The sequence below is a fragment of the Leucoraja erinacea genome, chromosome 2 (genome assembly GCF_028641065.1).
Source record: "Leucoraja erinacea ecotype New England chromosome 2, Leri_hhj_1, whole genome shotgun sequence".
Classification (NCBI taxonomy): domain Eukaryota; kingdom Metazoa; phylum Chordata; class Chondrichthyes; order Rajiformes; family Rajidae; genus Leucoraja; species Leucoraja erinaceus.
In genome coordinates this window covers 120716551-120734828 of record NC_073378.1, presented here as the reverse complement: position 1 = coordinate 120734828, position 18278 = coordinate 120716551, and the positions used below count along the sequence as shown (strand labels likewise).

Genomic DNA, 18278 nt, shown 5'->3' with positions numbered 1-18278 from the left:
TCAGACGATATTTCTCCAGGACAGCACATAACAGGAACTAGTTGGAAGTTGACAACTCAGACAAAGTAAAAAGGTGTTGATTGAAATTGATGTGGTTCAAATTCCGCCCCTGTCACAGCTACTCCCCTCATCCCCTCCCACACGCTGTTCTTGTTCATCTCCGACTCACCCTCCCTCCAACAACTACACAGCAGTCCTGAGCTACTATCTATCTCTTTGGTGACCCTGGGACTATCTTTGATTGGACTTTACTGGAGTTTATCTTGCACTAAACGTTATTTATGTTATCCCCTTTATCATGTATCTGTACACAGTGAATGGCTCGATTGTAATCATGTATTGTCTTTCCGCTGACTGGTTAGCATGCCGCAAAAGTATTTCACTGTACCTTGGTACACGTGACAATAAACTAAACTAAACTACACTAAACTAGACTCTTGCCTGACGGGAGACGAGAGAAGAGAGAGTGGCCTGGACGAGACCCCTTGATTATGCGAGTGGCCTTGTCGAAGCAGCGTGAAATGTAAATGTAGTCACTGAAAGGGAGGTTAATTTGCATGATGGTCTGGGCTGCGTCCACAGCTCTTTGCAATTTCTTGCTGCCTTGGACGGAGCTGTTCCCAAAAAATGCTGTGATGCATCCCGATAAAATGCTGTCTACAGCACATCTGTAGAAGCAGATGAGAAGCAATTGGGGACAAGCCAAACTTCCGAAGCCTTCTAAGGAAGTAGAAGCGTTCGTGGGACTGTGGTTTGGGAAATACTGGGACTCATGTTTGTTCCAGTATTGTCTTTTGGCATTTAGAAACATAGAAAATAGGTGCAGGAGGAGGCCATTCGGCCCTTCGAGCCTGCACCGCCATTCAATATGATCATGGCTGATCATCCAACTCAGTATCCTGTACCTGCCTTCTCTCCATACCCCTGATCCCTTTAGCCACAAGGGCCACATCTAACTCCCCCTTAAATATAGCCAATGAACTGGCCTCAACTACCCTCTGTGGCAGAGAATTCCAGAGATTCACCACTCTTTGTGTGAAAAATGTTTTTCTTATCTCGGTCCTAAAAGATTTCTCCCTTATCCTTAAACTGTGACCCCTTGTTTCTGATGGCTTTGCGAAAGATAGAGGGCTTTCTTGTACCACGCGGGATTGTTTGACTTGTATGTTCCGTGGTCTCGGCCTTCACCATTCACCCATGGTTCCCTTCAGCACATGCTACTCGGTGCACTTGCTGATGAAGTCAGTCACAGCAGTGGCGTACTCATTCAGGTTGGCTGCGGAATCTATGAATAGGGACCAGTCCACGACTCAAAGCAGTCGCATAGGATGTCATCCCCGTCCGCAGACCAACATTGGACAACTTCTTCACCAGATCTTCCTGCTTCAGTTTTTGTTTGTAGGCAGGTGGTGGAAACACAACTTGGTATTTTTTATGAATGTGTAGCAGTGGTTGAGGGTGTTCTGGCCCTGGTGGGACCGGAGATGCACCCTTTAATAGTACACCCTTGATTGAAGACCCCAGATGCAATGACCAAGGTTTCGAGTGCTCCCTGCAGTCAGATCCTGATTCTTTGAATGTTCAAACAGCACACCAGAAAGTTGGAGGCAAAACAAATCAACTATGCTGATTGCAGCACCCAGTGCTCTTATCCATGACCTCAATGAGTCAGGCTCAATGCAGGGAGCATTACTCTTCAATATTCACCCTTTGTGGATTTAATGATTAGCGATTAGAAACATACTTATGATCTGGTCCCTGTCTATTTCCTTTATAACAACCAAATAAAGGGAATGATCTCAAATAATTTCCACAACAAAAGCTGCCGATTTTATCTGCTAACCTCATTGTTAAATCAACAGAGGGTGCGTGAGAAATGGACTTCTTGTGAATTGGAGAATGTTGTCGTTGGTCAGGAAAATACATTAGGACCTAAGGGAGAAAGGGATTTTTGCGAATCACTTTTTGTGAAAGTAATTTCAATTTGTTACTCTTGATATATAGCAACATTCATATTGTTTTTTCCAGAAATACATTGCCCAAAACATAAATGAGAGGAAGCGCATTTGCCATTGATTTTTAGAGCAGCACGGTGGCACAGTGGTAGAGTTGCTGCCTCACAGCACCAGAGACTCAGGTTTGATCCTGAATACAGGTGCTGTCTGTTTGACATTGACTCTGTGACCGTGTGGGCATTCATTTGGCTTAGTTTGGAGATACAGTGTGGAAACAGGCTTTTCGGCCCACCGAACAGCGATCCCTGCAAATTAACACACGCAAGGACAATTTACACATATACCAAGCCAATTAACCTACAAACCTGTACGTCTTTGGACGTGTGGGAGGAAACCAAAGATCTCGGAGAAAACCTACGCGGTCGAACATACCAACTCCGTACAGACAGCACCCGTGGTCGGGATCGAACCCGGGTCTCTGAAGTTGCAAGCGCTATAAGGCAGCAACTCTACTGTTGCTCCACCGTGCCGCCCCTTCAGGTGTTCCAGTTTTCAACCACACTCCAAAGACGTACAGGTTTGTAGGTTAATTGGCTTCTGAAAAAATTATAGAAAATGATCCATTGTGTGTAGGATATTGTCAGTGTACAGTGATCACTGGTTGGCACGGATTCAGTGGGCCGAAGGGCCTGGTTCCGCACTGGATCTCTAAACTAAGCTAAAAACTAAGATTAACATCTCAGGTAAAGTCTTACTGATAATGGTGAGCAAGCAAGATTTTAATTGTACTTGTGGCAATAAACTTGACTTACCTTAAGGAGGGGAGTCACCTTGAAGGCTACTGCATTACATTTGTTTAAATCATTTTTTGGAAAGACCTGCTGTCATTGAATTTGAGCCACACCAATTTCAATCCACACCATTTTACTTTGCAACTTCAAACTTAACTTGTGCCTGAGTTGTCTCTCTGGTGCTGGGAGTGAGTGAGCAACTTTGCTCAGTGCTCCCAACTCTGCTCAACCCAGCCAACCCCCCTACTGTTGCAGCAATGTGCGCGAGTGTGGTGGGGGGGGGGGGGGGGGGGGGGGGGGTGGGGGGGGGGGGGGGGGGGGGGGAGGGGGGGGGCAGGGAAATGGGGAGAGAAGGGGCAGGGAAATGTCCCGTTCTCATTCGGTAGACAACGCCTACAGCCCTGCAGCAGCTGGCAAATCCATGCCCCCCCCCCCTGCAACCCATTCCATCAGTGTCCCAGACACTTGTCTGTATGTACGGGATGTGCATAACTCAGATGCCCCTAGCTCAGAGAGGATCTGACTCTTTTTAAAAAATCTAGTCATAGGACGTTATTCATTTATTTTCTTTTTACAAAAGGGATCGACTGAAAGACAAATTAGCAATTGATTATCATAGGAGTAAAAGTGTTCTGAACCCAGTATAGTTGTACCTTAAGTACTCTATCATCAGAAGGAAATAGCAGGGTCAAATGTCAATGAAGGATCTGCAGATGTTGGTTTACACCAAAGATAGACACAAAAAGCTGGAATAACGCAGCAGGTCAGACAGCATCTCTGGAGAATAGGAATAGGTGAAGTTTCGGGTCTGATGAAGGGTCTCGACCTGAAACGTCACCTATTCCTTTTTTCCAGAGATGCTGTCTGACCTGTGGAGTTACTCCAGCCTTTTGTGTCTGTCTAGGGTCAAATGTCTATAGTAATTTACATTTTCACATCTTGTATGAGTTTTAATTTTCTGTGGAGTTGTAACAGCCAACTCACACCCTATGCCATAGTCATATAACCAGACAGCATGGAAATAGACCCTTTGGCCCAACTTGCCCATGCCAACCAAGATGGCCCATCTATACCAGTCCCACCTGACTGCATTTGGACTATATCCTTCTAAACCTTTTCTGACCATCAAACAAGCATCAGATGAGATAGTTAAGCTGATGACAAATAGCTTCTTTATTTCTCTGAATGTTGCAGTGGTTTAAACTGGGAACTTTTTCTCAAACTGGAAAGGGTTAACAGAAAGTGCTAACAGGCGTAGTTCATGAGTGCTTATCTTTGATTGTGCAATTTGTAATCCATTGATATACATCTGTAGTTCTTTCACCAGAGATTTCACCCGCTGTCGACTTAGAGCGTAAGTCGCTCTAGAGAAAGTAAATTTAGCATGAATTGATTTTGCTATTCAAGGTGTCTGTGGTAGCTGAGAAATCAGGCTTTTAATGGATTCTCCTCAGGTTTACCACAGTTTTTTTTAACTCAGAAAAACAGAGATAATGAAAATAAGCCAAGGACCATTTTTTCACAATGCAGCAGTGGGCAGTTGTATCATTTTATCTTGTCTAAAAAATGTATAGAGTGATAGAATGAGGTCACTCCATCTGAATTAGCTCTTTGAAAGAGCCATGCGATTAGACGCACAGGGGAATCGAGAGCCAGAGGACATAGGTTTAAAATGAAGGGGGAAAGATTTCATAGGAACCCGAGGGATAACTTTTTTCACACAGAGGGTGCTGTGTGTATGGAGCGAGCTGCCGGAGGAGTTAGTTGAGGCAGGTACTATTGCAACGATTAAGAATCATTCAGACAGGTACGTGGATAGGACAGGTTTAGAGGGATATGGGCCAAGCACAGGCAGGTGGGGCTAGTGTAGATGGAGCATGTTGTGTTGGTGTGAGCAAGTTAGGCCAAAGGGCCTGTTTCCACGCTGTATGACTATGATTAGACTCAAACCCTTGTACCTCTCTCCTGGCTATACAGAATGAAACAGAACCCAACTGGGCAAAGTGTACCAACACCTAGACATTCACCGCTATGGGTTCAGTGTTTCAGTATATTGCATTCTGCTTCAAAATTCATGCCTGGAGACAATACAATTGAGGCAGCACAGTGGCATAGCTGGGATAGCCGCTGTCTCACAGCTGCATAGTCTCAGGTTCGATCATGACCTTTCGGTGCAGTCTGTGTGGAGTTTGCATGATCATCTTGTGACCGCATGAATTTCCTCTGGATGCTCTGGTTCCCTTCCACATCCCAAAGACGTGGAAGGAAACCAAGGAGAGACCCAGAGGAAGGCCTGGGTTTCCAGGTTAATTGGCCTCTGTAAAGAAAAATGCCATAGAACTAGTGTTAACTAGTGATCTGTGGTCGGTGTGGACTCGGTGGGTCGAAAGATCTGTTACCATGCTGTATCTCTAAACTAATACTGGACTAAAGTGCAATGTAACAAAGCCATTCAAAAGCCCTATGTCTAGGACCATAAGAATTACTAAAGAAGTGAAAAGCACAAAGTGCTGGAGTAGCTCAGCAGGTCAGCTAGCATCACTGGAGGACATGGATAGGTGACATTTTGGATTGGGATCCTTCTTCAGTCTGACTTTTATGCAAATGGCACCTCCTTAGACAGGACATCTTGGCCTGTTTCAGTGCTGTACAACTCTACGACTCCAAAAGTTGAGTCTGAAGAAGGATCCTGGCCCGAAACCTCATCTATCCATGTTCTCCAGAGATGCTGCCAGACCCACTGAGTTACTCCAGCACTTTGTGTCCAGCATCTGCAGTTCCTTGTTTTTATATTCAAGTGCCCATCTTGTGCAACAGAGTTGGGATGTATTTCAATACCAGGGATTTTTTTAATTACATCAAGACCTATTGTGGGACCTTTTAGAGATTTAAATGCCAAGAAGCAGGAGCAAATCCAGTCCAACAGCAAATTGGTCAAAGACTAACAAAGAAAAATGAGTGACAAGTCTGATATTTATGAAGCCTGACGATGAAATTGGACGCTTCTGTGTGATAGTCAAAAGAGGTGATATACGTAACCACGCTCACCGATTAAAGCGGATAGTGGTGTGATCCAACATCAGGCACCTTTAAGAAGTGCTGAGAGAGTGTGTATATTCTGCAGGTTCAGCCAATCTCTCTCATCAATGTCTCACTATATAATGATGTCCCTTTTCAGCAGAATTTAAAAAGGGTAATATCATAGAATATTAAACGTTGAAACATTTTTTGGGTCAGGATATTTTAAGTATAGTAGTTGGGACGTTATATGCTGCTATTGTAGAAGATGTTGGTGAGGCCACATTTGGAGCATTGTGTTCAGGTTTGGCCACACTGCTAGAGGAACGGTGTCATCAAGCAGGAAAGAGTGCAGGGAAGATTTCATGAGGATGTTGCCAGGACTTGAGGGGCAGAGCTATAGGGAGAGGTTGGGCAGGCTAAAACCGCATTCCTTAGAGCACAAGGTGATTTTATAGAGGTGCATCAAACAACGACGGGAATAGAAAGGATGAATGCACAGAGTCTTTGATCCAGGGTAGGGGAATCAAAAACAAGAGGACATACAGGATGTCTAAAGTGAGAGGCAAGATTTAATACGAAGCTAAGGGGCAACTTTTTCACTCCGAGGATGGTGGGTTTATGGAACAAACTGCCAGAGGAGGTAGTTGAGGCGAGTGCAATAATAATATTTAAACTACACTTGGACAGGTACATGGATAGGAAAGGTTTAGAGGGATATGAGCTAAATGCAGACAAATGTGGCCAGTTTAGATAGGGCATCTTGGTTGGCTATAGAATTACTCCAGCATTTTGTGTCTACCACCAACCTGATGCACTAATCTTGTTCATCTTTTCCCAGAATGTAGAAATAAGGTACTGCAAATGCCGGTTTCCAAAAAAAGGATATAAAGTGCTTGAGTGACTTAGTTGATCGGGCAGCATCCCTGCAGAACATGGATAGGTAGCGTTTTGGGACGAACCCTTCTTCGGTCTCATTTACCATCACCTATCCGTGTTCTCCTCCATTGTCAATGTGAGGCTAAACACAAATTGGAGGAACAGCATCTCATATTTCGCTTGGGCAGCTTACAGCCCGGTGGTATAAATATTGATTCCTCTCACTTCAGGTAGCCCCGGCATTACCTCTCACTCTACCCCTTCCCCACCCAAGTCGCACTAGCTTCTCATTTTCACCCTACAAACAGCTATCAATGGCCTGTTTCAAAGAAACATAGAACATAGAAAATAGGTGCAGGACTAGGCCATTCGGCCCTTCGAGCCTGCACCGCCATTCAATATGATCATGGCTGATCATCCAACTCAGTATCCTGTACCTGCCTTCTCTCCATACCCCCTGATCCCTTTAGCCACAAGGACCACATCTAACTCCCTCTTAAATATAGTCAATGAACTGGCCTCAACTACCTTCTGCGGGAGAGAATTCCACAGATTCACCACTCTCTGTGTGAAAAACGTTTTCCTCATCTCGGTCCTAAAAGATTTCCCCCGTATCCTTAAACTGTGACCCCTTGTTCTGGACTTTCCCAACATCGTAAACAATCTTCCTGCATCTAGCCTGTCCAACCCCTTAAGAATTTTGTAAGTTTAAATAAGATCCCCCCTCAATCTTCTAAATTCTAACGAGTACAAACCGAGTCTATCCAGTCTTTCTTCATATGAAAGCCCTGCCATCCCAGGAATCAGTCTGGTGAACCTTCTCTGTACTCCCTCTATGGCAAGAATGTCTTTCCTCAGATTAGGAGACCAAAACTGTACGCAATACTCCAAGTGTGGTCTCACCAAGACCCTGTACAACTGCAGTAGAACCTCCCTGCTCCTATACTCAAATCCTTTTGCTATGAATGCTAACATACCATTTGCCTTCTTCACTGCCTGCTGCACCAGCATGCCTACTTTTAATGACTGGTGTACCATGACACCCAGGTCTCGTTGCATGTCCCCCTTTCCTAATCGGCCACCATTCAGATAATAATCTACTTTCCTGTTTTTGCCACCAAAGTGGATAACCTCACATTTATCCACATTATACTGCATCTGCCATGCATTTGCCCACTCACCCAGCCTATCCAAGTCACCTTGCAGCCTCCTAGCATCCTCCTCACAGCTAACACTGCCCCCCAGCTTCGTGTCATCCGCAAACTTGGAGATGTTGCATTCAATTCCCTCGTCCAAATCATTAATATATATCGTAAATAGCTGGGGTCCCAGCACTGAGCCTTGCGGTACTCCACTAGTCACTGCCTGCCATTCTGAAAAGGACCGTTTACTCCTACTCTTTGCTTCCTGTCTGCCAGCCAGTTCTCTATCCACATCAATAATGATGTTCCTTTAACATCATTACTTTTTAACATATCTTTCATTCATTGTTCTTTATCTCGCCACATCACCGTCTATATCTCTCGTTTCCCTTATCTCTAACCAATCTGAAGAAGGGTCTCAACCCGAAACGTCACCCATTCCTTCTCTCCAGAGATGCTGCCCAACCCGCTGAGTTACTCCAGCTTTTTGTGTATCTATCTTGTGAAACTCAACAGGTTGAGCAGCATCTTCAAGGGGGGGCCTTGAATCAGGATTGTCAACATTTCAAGGAAATGACCAGAAAGGAAATGCAGGAAATCTAATGCTTATGTTTTCATTGTATATTGTGTTTTCATTGTCATTGTTTTGAATTTCCTTATATCATTATGTAAAAATAAACATAAATTTACATATTAAAAATAAAATTTTAGTTTAGAGATGCATAGCAGGGCACCAAGGTGAGGGAAACATAGTCCAGCCCCTCCCCTCCATGTTCATCCGTGGTCGGGGATGTGGTCGGGGATGAGAACCTAATGCATCTTTTGGTTTGTATGTTATGTGACATTTTACTTAGTTTAGTTTAGAGATGCAGCGCAGAAATGGTCCACTGAGTCCGCCCCGACCAGCAATCTCTGCACGTTAAAACTATCTGAGACACACTAGTGACAATTTACAATTTTACCAAGCCAATTAGCCTTGAGTAGGTCTTTGGAGTGTAGGAGGAAACTGGAGCACCGGAGAAAACCCACGCAGGTCACGGAGAGGGCGTACAAACTCCGTACAGACAGCACCCGTAGTCAGGATCGAACCTGGGTCTCAGGCGCTGTAAGGCAGCAACTCTACCTCTGCGCCACTGTGATGCCCCTTCTCGCCCCTGAAGAAGTGACCTGTAACAAATAAAAGGCCAAGAGCCCATAGAATTTACCAGAGGGAGGATATTTTCGAAAATAAATAGCAAGCTGGAAATAAATTGAGTTACAGCTACTGTGCAAACATTGACATTCATCGCAAAATCTGTCAAAATTATCACACTAGGTGTAACTCCAACAATTTGGATAAGCTTCTCTCCATGAGAACCTAATGCAGGTTACTTATTGGCAATTCATTTAGTTATTGCTCTGATCTTTAATCTCTGTGTTTCCAAAAGTAAACAGCCAGATGACTGGGAACGTTCAATCTTTGTCCATCAAAAAGAGGGAGGCTACAAGCTGAAAGAGAGTGTCCTTTTCCATCTGTACGTCAGTACTCCACCTTGTGGAGATGCTCGCCTGAACTCTCATCGAGAAGCGAGGGCTGAATGTAAGTATAAAGATGCTTTATCCGTGTGGGATGTACACAGGCCTTTGTATAATTTGGAAATGCATAAAAGCCACCAATTAAACATGGACTGTGGAAACACTGTTACCACTTCCTGTTATATAGACTAATTGTCACATACTGGGGTACAGTGAAAAGCTTTTGTTGCATGCTAACCAGTCAATGGGAAAACAATACATGATTACAATCGAGGCATCTACAGTGTACAGAAACATGATGAAAGTAAAAACATTTAGTGCAAGCTAAAGTCCTGTAAAGTCCGATTAAAGATAGTCCAAGGGTTACCAATGACGACTAGTCTGAAGAAGGATCTCGACCCGAAACGTCACCCATTCCTTCTCTCCAGAGATGCTGCCTGTCCCGCTGAGTTACTCAAACACTTTGGGTCTATCTCCAATGAGGTAGATGGTAGCTCAGCACTCTCTAGTTATTGATTTATCTAGTTATTGTTGATCTAGTTGTTGATCGAGTAGTTGTGATTAATCATTCATGTAAAAAAATGGTGGCTTTTCATATCAGTTGTTTTGTAACTATCTAGTGAAATTCCCACCTAGATTAGCAATTCACTGTCACTTCACACGGTTTAATTATTTCCCTTAAATCCATTGTAACCAGCTGTTTCTTTAGCTCCTAGTAACAAAATGTAATTTAATTAATTCACACATTTCAAATATATTTTCTCTAATTGTGCTTGGAAATATCAAACCACGCCTTTTTTCTGCTAAGGTTGGCCAGAGTTAACTCAACAACTGATTGATTAGTTGCAATAAATCAAGACAATATGGAGTTTGAAGGTATTTCGGGTTTGTAATCCCAATTTGTAGTCCACCAGAATAAAATGGCAGAAATGTTAAAATAGAAACACATTGCTTACAACATGCACATTAATAAATAATACACTTGAAATGACTCTTCAAGTAATTTACACACATTCAAGGGAAGGAAAATATTCATCATCCATCATTGTACAATGTTATTGGATTTGTTGTATTTTGTTTAGTATGCAAATTAAACCCACACATCCCTCCAGGGAAGGAACTCAATATGGCTAACGACCCCCAGAACAATTAGTGTGCCTTAGAACTCAGTTCTCTCCTGGGGATCCTAAAATCCTTCCGTGTTTGGTCCAAGGAAACCAACAAGTGTTATCCCCAAATTTCTACCAATGGCTCTCACTATCCGACACACTAGGGACAATTTACAATTAACAGAAGCCTATTAACCTACTAACCTGTACTATTTTGGAGTGTGGGAGGAAACCAGAGCACCAGGAGAAAACGCACGCAATCACAGGAAGAACTTACAAACTCCGTACAGACAGCAGCCGTAGTCGGGATGGAACCCATGTCTCTGGCGCTGTCAGGCAGCAACTCCACCGCTGCACCAATGAGCAGCCCCACCCACGCCCCCATTTGGAGACTTTTCTTCACACTTTGCGCCAAGACTTCAGAGCTCGGGTTGAAAGCGGTATTTTGTCTTTTCCAGTGCAACACAGCAAGCCACTGATCAGGAAAGTCCGGGGACATCTCAGAACGAAGATTGAGTCTGGAGAAGGCACCATTCCCATCCGGTCCTGCAACCCCATCCAGGCATGGGACGGGGTATTGCAGGGAGAGCAGCTGCTGACCATGTCCTGCACTGACAAGATTAACAGGTAAAAGACACGGGCTGGAAAACTTAAGGGCCTGTCCCGCTTAGGCGACTTTTTAGACGAGTGCAGGAGACTGCGCTCGCCTCATGATCGCCACATGGTCGCTGGTGGTCTCTGGTGAGTCTCCTTCATGGTCGCGAGGAGTTCCCGCATTCTGGGAACTAGTCGCGGCTTCAGTATGGTCGCCACAAATTTTTCAACATGTTGGTCGTCATGGAGAAAATTGATAATCCATTGTAGGTGCAGTTGTAGTGGGGTCGCCATGTAGTTATGGGTAGTCAAGATAGTCGTAGGGAGTTTTAGTTAATCGCCTTTGCTGACCGGACATTTTCTTTGGCTCAATAGGGGGAAGAAAAAGTAAGCACGAGTTTTCAGAACCAAGGAAAACCGACCGGTAATGTTAAATGCCCGCCAAACTTCACAGCGGTGTATCTCTGGCTTATTAAAAGTTGGCTGGCTTCTTAAAAGTGTCTCCACTCCTTCTCCCCCCTCCTCTCCCCTTCTCCCCCCCTTCCCCCCCCCCCCCTCTTTTAAAGGACTTACCGTACACTGTGCTAGCCACCTTAACCTTACTGTTCATTGCGGTGTGTGTCTGTATCAACTTGGCTTTGCACCGTGTGAATTTCAGACAGCGCTCCCCCGCTTTCCCTGGCCCCCGCCTTTGCGATGTGTTTGTGTGTTCCACTCTGACAGTCACCGTTCCAGTTCCCGGTTTTTCAGGCGAGTGCCGCGAACTTGACAGTCACCGGCAGTCCGCTGAAAAATCACTCAAGTGGGACAAGCCGAAGTGGCAGCCTCCTCACAACTGCTGTTCCATGGACCTCCTCTGATTCGTGGTTCATTGCACTAATACATTTTATAATTTCAGCTGCACAGCAAATCATAATACATGCAGTAGTTCTCCAGTAAAGGTTTTCCATTTGCTGAGACTCTAATGTGCTTTGTAGAAATTCAAATACCCTTTAATCATGAGCTGATGGCATTGCATTTCTACTGTTGCTGGTTAACATATATTCAAAGACTGGAAAGATCAACGTCAAGAGGCTATTCACCTAACAATGTCGTATGGGTAATGTGTGACATTGGAGGGAGAGAGAGAGAGAGAGAGTGTGCACATTTATGGCTGATGCCATGAAAGTCTTTACACAATATCATTTCACCCTCCTTAATTGACTGTCGGTAGAAACATCCCTCCTACAACCTCACCCTGCTGTACAAACCCCCTCATTTGTGATTTAACCTTGGAAGCAAGTATGGATGTTATCTTCACAGCCTAATTAAATGTAGTTGTTCGTGTTTTTTAATAGTGTTTTTAACTGTGTAGATGTGGGGGGTGGGGGGGGGGGGGGATTCAATATTAAATATTCAGTACCATACTGCACAGGAACCAGGTCCTGCAGAGGGTCGTGAAACCTTGCCCAACGCATCAACCGGGTTCCACGCTCCCCTCCATTGAGTCTGTCCAAAGCAAGCGCTGTCTGCGGAGGGCGCTCAGCATCGCCAAGGACTGCTCTCACCCCAACCATGGACTGTTTACCCTCCTACCATCCGGGAGGCGCTACAGGTCTCTCCGTTGCCGAACCAGCAGGTCGAGGAACAGCTTCTTTCCGGCGGCTGTCACTCTACTAAACAACGTACCTCGGTGACTGCCAATCACCCCCCCCATCACCGGACACTTATTATTTATGTTTCTTATTCAAATGTGTGTTGCTATGTCGCTCTTCAAGGGAGATGCTAAATGCATTTTGTTGTCTCTGTACTGTACACTGACAATGACAATTAAAATTGAATCTGAATCTGAATCTGAATCTCCGACCACTGAACAAAACACAAAGTGCTGGGGCAACTCAGCGGGTCAGGCAGCATCCGTGGAGGGAATAGATAGGCAACATTTTGGATCGGGACCCTTCTTCGGACTGAATGACCCTTCTTCATTCAGTCTGATGAAGGGGCCCTGACCTGAAACCTTGCCTATCCATTCCCTCCACCGATGAAAAAAAAAGACACAAATTGCTAGGGTAACTCAACAGGTCGGGCAACATCTCCAGAGAACATGGATAGGCAACATTTCAGGTTGGGACCCTTCTTCAGATTGATGCCTTCTCTACAGATGCTACCTCACCTGCTGAATTTCATCAGCACTTTGTGTTCTACACAAGATTCCAGTATCTGCAGTTCCTTGTGTCTTTAATCACTGGGTTTTACGCTAACCATTACGCGCCCATTTGCAGTATTCTGTTCCCCACTAGAGTGAACCCTCACCCCTGGAGAGGCGAGGCAGCAGCTCTACCAGCTGCAGAGTGGCACAGCAGTAGAGTTGCTGCCTTACAGCGCCAGAGACCTGGGTTCGATCCTGAGTGCAGGTGCTGTCTGTACGGAGTTTGTACGTTCTCCCTGTGACCCCGTGGGTTTTCTCCGGGTGCTTCAGTTTCCTACAACACTCCAAAGGCATGCAGGTTTGCAGCTTAATTGGCTTTTGCAAATTGTCCCTAGTGTGTAGGATAGAACTAGTGTATGGGGTGATTGCTGGTCAGTGTGGCTGAAGGGCCTGTTTCGGTGGGCTGAAGGACCTGGTTCCACGCTATATCTTTAAACTAAACTAAGCTAAACTAAACTATGTTGTATCCATGATGCAAGCCACCAAGGATACAGAGGCCGCAACCGGGTGGTTGCACTGTCCACACTGGTTTCCGGGACTGCTGGGCACCTGTAGAGTGTAAGATGCTGTTTGTCTTGTCTGATTTCTGTTTTGTTTTATTGTATTGTAAATATTATTTTTAATAATTCAATAACTTTTTTGATTAATAATTTTTTTTAAATTATATTAATTTAAAAAAAAAAAATGTTTGCTGATTGGAATGCCCAACAGAGTAATAATGGCAGAAGCTTTGTATCATTCCACAAATAACTCGAGTCCTAGTTTGTGGGAAGGTAATCATAAATGAGTAAGAAGGAACTGCAGTTACGGGTTTACACCAAAAATAGACACAAAATGATGGAGTAACTCAGAGGGATAGGCAGCATCTCTAGAGAGACGGAATGGGTGATGTTTTGGGTCGAGACCCTTCTTCAGATTGAGAGTCAGGACAGAGGGAGACACCCTGAGGTGTGAAACGGGTGCTCCGCCCTCAGTTTCCTCGACAACACTCCAAAGGCTGTGCAGGTTTGCTCAGCATTAATTTGCTTTTTGCAAAATTGTCCCTAGTGTGGGGATAGAACTAGTGTATGGGGTGATTGCTGGTCAGTGTGGCTGAAGGGCCTGTTTCGGTCCGCTGAAGGACCTGGTCCCACACTATATCTTTAAACTAAACTAAGCTAAACTAAACTATGTTGTATCCATGTTGCAAGCCACCAAGGATACAGAGTGCCATCCGTGCCCGGGTGGTGTTAGAGAGGGACTACGCACTGTCCACGGGCACCCTGGGGGATTTCCGGGACTGCTGGGCACCGTGGGGGGGTTGAATGCATCCTTGACAAGAAGTGTAAGATAGTTGTATAGCAGTTTATTTAGTATATTTGTTTGTCTTGTCTGATGGTAGTGGGTTCTGTTTTGTTTTATTGTATTGTAAATATTATTTTTAATAATTCAATAACTTTTTTGATTAATAAATTTTTTTAAATGATATTAATTAAAAAAAAAAAATGTTTTTAAAGGATGCAGAGTGGAATGCCCAACAGAGTAATAATGGCAGAAGCTTTGTATCATTCCACAAATAACTCGAGTCCTAGTTTGTGGGAAGGTAATCATAAATGAGTAAGAAGGAACTGCAGTTACGGGTTTACACCAAAGATAGACACAAAATGATGGAGTAACTCAGAGGGACAGGCAGCATCTCTAGAGAGACGGAATGGGTGATGTTTTGGGTCGAGACCCTTCTTCAGATTGAGAGTCGGGGGAGAGGGGGAGACACAGAGATGTGGAAGGGTGAGGTGTGAAAACGAGACATCAAAGGAGGTGAAGGTCCAGGAAAATATAGAATAGATCATTGTTAGCTTGGGGAAGGTGACAACAACGCATACTTAGATACTTCAGAGGACAGTCAGACTGGTCAGAGAACTAGGATGGGGAAGGATGCTTCATTGTCACCTTTCCCTAGCTACCAATGATCTATTCTACATGTTCCTTGAACCTCATACCCCTTGATGTGTCATTTTCACCCCTTCCCCATGCATATCTCTGTGTCTCCCTATCCCCTGACTCATTCTGAAGATAGGTCTCGCCCTGAAACGTCACCCATTCCTCCTATCCAGAGTAATCATAAGTGTATTCTTGTGAGATTGGATTCTGATTGGCTGAATGATCTTTCCCTTTTTTACCATCCATGCAAAGATCTGCTGAAGGTGAAGATGGCCGTCCACCTCTACGACGTGCTCACTCTTTTCTCCGCCTTCCCTAATTACTGCCTGTCAATTATCACACATAATCAAAGACTTTCACCAGGGAAATGTGATAAATCTCAACAGGACGTCAAGGTCTGCGGAGCAAACTAGCAATTTAGCGCTGATAAGCTGAGTGAGCAGGGAGGAAGTTTAATAGTCAGCGTGCGTCAGTGAACAAGGTCAGAGCAAGAAACCATGGTAAAAGTGATAACATTAAGGGCACTTCATCTGAATGCATAAAGCATTCACAATAATATAACTACATTTAGACACAAATTGAGATAAATGGTTTTCACCAAATAATCATCGGATAGAAATGGTGGCATGGTGACCAAGGTTGTGACATAAATCTTCCAAGGTATTTGATACATGGGAAGGACAGATAAAAGAGGAAAAAAGTTGGTGAGTTACCCCGATAAGTAATGGTGACATAATGTCAACCGAGGTGAAATATTTTGGTTTAGGATTTTTAAAAAGTACGCGTAGGTTAAAATATGAAATGACAAAGGACAAAATACACAGGTCGTAATTTATAGTCTACCTTCCAAGTGCAAGAGAAATAATCAAGAAAGAAGACATAAGTAAAGGAAAAGCCGTCATCTCGGATGTCTTTAATTTTTAGATCAAGTGTTGAAAGTCGAACATGAAGAGTTTCTTGGAGCAATGTGACAATAGTTGTAGAAACTTAGACCTCTCTTACACAAATGCCGATGCAAGGTAGTTTTCATAAATCGGGATTCATGATAAAGTTAGATTTTGAGGAATATGGGTCAAAGATGGTAATATTGAATTGTGGTGCACATTAGATACAATCGCAATCAATTGCTGAAGAGACTAAATAGATTACTGTTGTTCTTTTGCTCCTGTGTCATAGAGTCTTACAGCGTGGAAGCAGGCCCTTTGGCCCAACTTGCCGCACCGGCTAACATGTCCCAGCTACACTAGTCTCACCTGCTTGCATTTGGCCCATATCTCTCTAAGCCTGTCCTATCCATGTATCTGTCTAAATGTGGAACCAAGCAAGGACAGGATAAATTTGGATCCTGTGTAATTTGACAAAGTTAATTAGTAATCTCATAGTAAGGAATCCCACAATCGAAATACTTAAATCTATGTAGCACAGCTGCAAATCATTTTACCATCAATGTCTAAGAAAGAACGGCAGATGCTGGAAAAATCGAAGGTAGACAAAAATGCTGGAGAAACTCAGTGGGTGGCAGCATTTATGGAGCGAAAGAATAGGCGATGCTTTGGGTGGAGACCCTTTTTCAGACTGATGTGGGGGGAGGGCGGGAAAAAGAAAGGAAGAGGCAGAGACAGTAGGCTGTGGGAGTGCTAGGAAGACAAGGGGAAGGAGGGAGAAAGTAAGGACTACCTGAAATTGGAGAAGTCAATGTTCATACCACTGGGGTGTAAACTACGCAAGCGAAATATGAGGTGCTGCTCCTCCAATTTGCGGTGGGACTCACTCTGGCCATGGAGGAGGCCCAGTACAGAAAGGTCAGATTCGGAATGGGAGGGGGAGTTGACGTGCTGAGCCACAGGGAGATTAGGTTGGTTAATGTGAACTGAGCGGAGGAGTTGGGCGAAGTGATCGCCAAGCCTGCGCTTGGTCTCACCGATGTAGAGCAGTTGACACCTGGAACAGCGGATACAATAGATGAGGTTGGAGAAGCTGCAGGTGAACATTTGCCTCGCCTGGAAAGACTGCTTGGGTCCTTGGATGGAGTCGAGGGGGGAGGTAATGCGACAAGTGTAGCATTTCCTGCGGTTGCAAGAGAAAGTACCAGAGGAGGGGGTGGTTTGGGTGGGAAAGGACGAATTGACCAGGGAGTTACGGAGGGGAGTAGATGGGAAGATGTGGCCAGTGGTGGGATCCCTTTGGAGGTGACAAAAATGTCAGACGATTATCTGTTGTATGTGACGACTGGTAGGGTGGAAGATGAGGACTAGGGGACTCTGTCCATGTTACGAGTGGGGGGATGGAGAGTGAGAACAGAGCTGCGGGATATAGAGGAGACCCTGGTGAGAGACTCATCTATAGTCTAAAAGGGGAACCCCCGTTCCCTAAAGAATGAGGACATCTCCAATGCCCAACATTTCATCCTGGGTGCAGATGCGGTGTAGACGGAGGAATTGGGAGTCAGGGATAGAGTCCTGACAGGGAGCAGGGTGGGAAGAAGTGTAGTCCAGATAGCCAAGGGAGTCAGTGGGTTTGTAGTAGATGTTGGTCAGTAGTCTGTTACCTGCGATGGAGATAGTGAGGTCTAGAAATAGCAATGTTACAAAATTTTGAGATTTAAAAAATCAAGTCTGCAATTTGTCCCATCAGATAAAGCATAAAAATAAGTTTAATTTGACACTTGTATATCTTCAGTATTAGAAAAGTTATGCCCATTTTCATACTCTGAAATTAGCATCTTGTTCCCTATTGCTTTTCCATTGACTTAACTCAAAAGCTGTGATCAAGGACAGTCAAAAGCCCATAACTTTCTTAAAAATTATGAGAACTGAATGAAATGTTCAGTTATTATAGATTGAAGCATTCTGAAACAAATATGAAACAATCTTACTTGGATGACCTGAAATTAAAACATATAATTAGTTAGTTACCTAATTGTAGCTAATTACAAAATTCAATTACTAGATCTAAACATCTATCCATTTCTTTAGAAAATGTTTACATTTTTAAATAGCCTAAGTGTCCAGATAACATTCACACAAGAATTCACAATATAACATGATTTTTAAATCTCATTGTCATGAATTGATAGGCCAAATGGAAGGAATTTAATGTTTAATTCCTGTAAATTAATGGGCATTTTAATCATCTTGCGAGTGGGATTTTGTGGAACGCGATCGATT

General features: G+C 44.1%; 1 protein-coding gene across 1 annotated transcript in view; it reads left to right on the top strand.

Annotated features, from left to right (window-relative positions):
* Positions 1 to 18278, top strand: part of adarb2 (adenosine deaminase RNA specific B2 (inactive)) — a 321765-nt gene that overhangs the window by 231283 nt on the left and 72204 nt on the right. The window contains exons 6-7 of the mRNA XM_055649994.1: positions 9213 to 9364; positions 10868 to 11036. Of these exons, the coding sequence (XP_055505969.1) occupies positions 9213 to 9364; positions 10868 to 11036 (321 nt within the window). The remainder of the gene's footprint in view (positions 1 to 9212; positions 9365 to 10867; positions 11037 to 18278) is intronic.